General features: G+C 37.5%; 2 protein-coding genes across 2 annotated transcripts in view; both read right to left on the bottom strand.

The window, feature by feature from the left end:
- The window catches only part of LOC143039533 (uncharacterized), a 73,772-nt gene that overhangs the window by 63,987 nt on the left and 4,785 nt on the right, over positions 1-5,000 (bottom strand). The gene's annotated exons all lie outside the window — the stretch shown is intronic.
- LOC143036136 (uncharacterized) lies at positions 2,121-4,771 on the bottom strand. Its single transcript, XM_076203384.1, has 2 exons — positions 4,393-4,771; positions 2,121-2,170 (listed from the first exon to the last, which is right to left on the bottom strand). Exons 1-2 carry the CDS (start codon positions 4,769-4,771, stop codon positions 2,121-2,123), a joined length of 429 nt encoding a protein of 142 aa, XP_076059499.1.

Here is a 5,000-nt window from a genome sequence, read left to right as displayed (position 1 = left end):
TTTAAAATTCTAAAGGGAATTGACATCAAAAGTGACCAAATTTTCACACTGAATGAGAATCAGACAAGAAACAATGGTCTCAAACTGTCTGGAAATAGATTCAATTAGGAAGTAGGTAGAAACAACTTTGCCAATCGCGTAATTAATGAATGGAATAAATTTCCTGCAGAGGCAGTGCAATGTAGTTCAGTTCGAAGCTTTAAGAATCATTTAGATAAACACCTAAACAAGATGCTGTAATGATTATAATTTATTTTATATTATTTATTTTTGTTTTATCATTTGTCTGTTTGATTCTCATTTATTATTAGTTATATGTCAATTTATTATTATTTACTATTTATCTGTTTGTTTATTATTTAACTATACCTATGCATTTATTTATGTAATTTATTTGTTATTTACATTATTATAGTTTTTATTGATTAATTCATTATTATTATGATTTTTTTCGCATCCGACCTAGATATGGACCAAAAGGTCTCCTGTCGGCATATTCCGCCTTTGTAATCCTTTGTAATATGTATATATTTATATATATATATATATATATATATATATATATATATATATACATATATATATATATATATACATATATATATATATACATATATACATGATATAAATAATTATATATATATATATTGTGTGTGTATGTGTTTGCGTGTTTACTTTCATTAAACTGCACATAAATATATTTTGTTAAGGTTTATCCTTATTAAACATATCATCCTCTAATAGACTAGGTATTTCTTTCCGTTGTGAAGTAAATTTTCTTATAAATACCTCTAAATACTTTATTCATAATGGGACATTGCTAACACGTGTTCTCTTTGCTACTACGAAACTGAGTCTTCCTTGCTGTCCCGGTCGCGTACAGATACATACGCAGTATTCAGCAGATGAACGCATAAACACAATGATTAGATCTGTTGTCATTCACAGAGAAAAATGCCCCTCGGGCAACACGCGCGATGAACCCCCGAGCCTTCCGCGAAAAATACAAATGTCAAACGACTAAACTGGAGCTCAAAATAAAACGAAACGTTCTTGTTAACATGTATGAATGGAGAGCGTCACTTGAAAGGTCATTATATATATATATATATATATATATATATATATATATATATATATATATATATATATATATATTATATATACAGGGTGTCCAAAAAATGTATATACACTTTAAATGACTGGAAAGTAGGTGCTTATTAAAATTATTGTAATTTTAAAAATGCTATGTTATGTCACCGCATGTTTTCAAACCGACGTCCGTTCTGGTCCAAACACTGCTGACAAAGCGAAGCAATGGAACCGCACACATCATGAAACAATTCCTTTGGCATTTGCATACATTCGTGTTCAATGGCTACTCTCAATTCAGTGACTGCTGCAGGTCTCATAGCGTAGACTTTGTCTTTTAGATATCCCCATAATAAAAAAAGTGGTGTGGCGTGAGGTCTGGTGAACACGGAGGATATTCAACGAAACCCCTCCGTCCAATCCTCCTGTTTGGCAAAATCTCATCAAGGAAGGATCCAACATCGCGATGGTAATGTGGGGGTGCCCCATTTTGATGAAAATAAAACTCCTCATCTTAAAAGTCTTCTCTAATGCTTGGCATGACAGACTGTTGCAGCAAGTTCAAGTAAACGGGACCAGTCACAATTGCGTCAAAAAAGAACGGTCCAAATAATCCCCTTGATGATAAGCCGCACCACACTGTAATTCCTGGTAAATCAACATGGTGGTCGACCATAACATGTGGGTTCTCATGTCCCCAATAAGTACAATCGTGGTGGTTAATTGAACCATTTAATTTGAATGTGGCATCATCACTCCACACAATCTTTGTTGGAAAGTGTGCATTTTCGATACATCGTTCCAAGTACCACTCGCAATACTCTTCAGTCTGGATCATCGTCACTGAGCGCATGGACTAATCTTGGAACGTAACTTTTCCAGTGACAACGTTTCATAATGCGACGGACAGACTATTTTGAAATACGTACGTCGCGACTAGCTTGCCGCACTGACTTTCTACGAGTTCGATGAAACGTTTCCATTACTCTTTCTTCCTTTGTGAGGCTTGTCGATGTCCGTGGTCTTCCTCAACGCTTCTTGTGGTTGTTTTCAACAGTTCTATCACCTTCAAACTTATCTATTTCGAGTGATGGCAACTTGAGTAGGTGTCCCTTTTTGAAACTCCCTCCTAAATTGTCTTTGCACTTCAACTGCGTTTTCATACTTACAGTAGCATTTGAGAATCAATTTCCTTTCTTCAAAATTTAATCTAGCTGTCATTATTAATTTCAATGGGTTTCTTCTGCAAAGAAAAATAAACTATTGAATTCTCAGCTACTAAGGTGTGTCTATATTTTTGGGGAACCCTATATATATATATATGTATATATATATATATATATATATATATATATATATATATTATGTATATAATACATATGTATATAATACATATGTATATATATATATATATATATGTATATAATACATATGTATATATATATATATATATATATATATATATATATATATATATATATAACATATGGACATAACTTGTGTGTGTGTGTATGTGTACATATTTCCACGAGAATTAGCACGCATGCAGAGAGAGAAAGAGAGAGAGAGAGTTGGGGAGGGAGGGAGGGATAGGGAGAGAGATAGAGATAGATAGATAGATAGATAGATAGACAGAGAGAGAGAGAGAGAGAGAGAGAGAGAGAGAGAGAGAGAGAGAGAGAGAGAGAGAGAGAGAGAGAGAGAGAGAGGGGGGGGGAGCGAGCTAGAGAAAGAGAAAGGAGGAGGAGGAGGAAGAGGAGGAGGAGGAGCCGGGTGACCCAATTCCCGCCGGAGAAAATGCAAGAGGAGGGATGTTTTCAGACGCGGTCAAGGTCGCCCTAGTGACCGCTTCTGGAGCACTGTGCAAAGCGCAGTGCCTTTGCTCTCCGGCAAGAGTAAATTATGTGTGTGTGCGCGCGCGCGCTGGCTCTTTTTCCGGAACGGGAAAATGGTACAATTATATACTCGTATATGCTTTAAGGAAAATTCTGGCAGGAGTGGTCTGTCGCAAATAATTTCCAGAATGGTACAATATAGAGAGAAGGAGAGAAAGAGATATGGAGAGAGAGAAAGAGAGAGGTAGGAGGGAAAGAGAGGAGGTGGAGGAGGAGGGGGTGGGAGTTGTAGAAAAGGGGAAAGTTGGAGAGGAAAGATTTATTGGAGTCAGATCCATTTTGCGCCGTGCGTGTGCGCACGAGAAGTCGTCGTCCTGAAGTCGCACAAGGAAAGTGTGTCAGTCAGTCTGGTGACCTTCTTGTCTCGTTCCAGGCAAAACGGAAGTTCTAGCATTAACTCGCTCCTCCTTTCCCTCCCTCCCTCTTTCCTCCCCCCCCCGGCGAGATTTAAAATCGGATCTAGACTCGTAGCTTTCCGAAATTCCTTTAAAATTCGCGTCATTTTTGGAGCCCAGTTTTGAGCGGGCGCGACCGACGCCTGAAAGGGGAGCGACGCCTCCGATGGGGCTTTGCCGCCGGGGATTCCCTCCTCGCACTCTTTCTCTCTCTTTCTCTCTCTCACTCTCTCTTTGTTCCCACATCTTAAACAACATGACGACTGGTTCTGGAGTATACGAACTGAAATTACATATACAGACACACACGCACACTCACACACACATGAATATATATATCTATATATATATATGCGTTGTTAAAGTCAACAGCTGTGATAGCATTATTCTGTTTATAGCTGCAGCTGTTGACTTTAACAACGCATGCATTATTAATGGCCTACTTCCAATATATATATATATGTATGTATATATATATATATATATATATATATAATTGAAAACAATGGGTAATCGTGCATTTATTATTTTCTTAAATGTATTTTCCATATGTCTTACTATGGACTTATGTTCCTTTGAAAGGAGGTTTATGACTTCACTGTAGGTGGTCATGTTTGCTATATCGCGATTTCGGGTTCAAGACCCTTCTTCAGTAGCTCTTAGGAATATTCTATCTGGTCAGGATAAGAAGTATTCCAGTATTAAGTTTAATTAAATTATTTTATATATCTAAATTTTTGTAATTGCTTTTCATTGGGGGAGGTCACTGGTCACCTGGAAGAGGTTTCCTGGTAACTCAAGCAGTGGTGAAATGTCACGTGCTAGGGGAAGCCTCCGACTTCGTGTTGTGACAAAATGTCCTGCGCTTGGGGTTGTTAATTTTGTCTACATTTTGATGATTTAAATTATTTTCTTTGTCTGGTGGTTAATATCTTTCTCACTGAAGCCATTATTGATTAGTTCTTGGGGGGAGCGCTTGATTTCATTGTGTACTTGTTTCCATGTGCTACAGTGGGTGAGTGCTCTTCGGATGTAGCCACCGATCGTAGAGTCCTTATATCTCTGACGGCACTCACCAGAACCATTAAGGCAACGTTCAGGTTTTGTGAGCTTGGTGTAAAATTCTGCGTTAAAAGAATGTTCAGTTTGTTTCACTAGGATATCAAGGAAGGGCAAAGCTCCGTCAACATTATCTTCCAGAGTGAAGGTGAGATCAGAGGTCTCTTGTAACAGGAGTCGTAGTTTTTCAGCTTCACTAGTGTTCTTGGTCTTTATGAAAATGTCGTCAATGTAGCGACAGTAAATGTCTGGTTTCTCTGTTTTTCTGAATACTTCTTCTATGCTTCCCATGAAGAAATTTGCCATTACACCTTCAAGGGGGGATCCCATTGCCACTCCATCGATTTGATAGTACTTGTTTTTGCGGGGGCAAATGAACGGGACCTCTTTAGTGCAGCATTCAAGCATATATATACATACATACATACATATATATACACACACACACACACACACATATATATATATATATATATATGCATATACATATTCTATGGAATATGTAGTTCTTGCTACTTTGTTTATAACCCGGGCAGTGGGCAGGAGACAGGGATAACCT

The sequence above is a fragment of the Oratosquilla oratoria genome, chromosome 2 (genome assembly GCF_046742065.1).
Source record: "Oratosquilla oratoria isolate Oo_2021 chromosome 2, ASM4674206v1, whole genome shotgun sequence".
Lineage (NCBI taxonomy): Eukaryota > Metazoa > Arthropoda > Malacostraca > Stomatopoda > Squillidae > Oratosquilla > Oratosquilla oratoria.
This window is presented reverse-complemented; position numbering and strand designations above follow the sequence as displayed.

Bases quoted from the DNA above. Each gene is read 5' to 3' on its own strand.
- LOC143036136 (XM_076203384.1), bottom strand. From the start codon at position 4,771: ATGGGATCCCCCCTTGAAGGTGTAATGGCAAATTTCTTCATGGGAAGC. The intron at 2,171-4,392 runs GTAGCACATGGA...CACTCGAAATAG, and splicing joins CCGAAGAGCACTCACCCACT to ATAAGTTTGAAGGTGATAGA.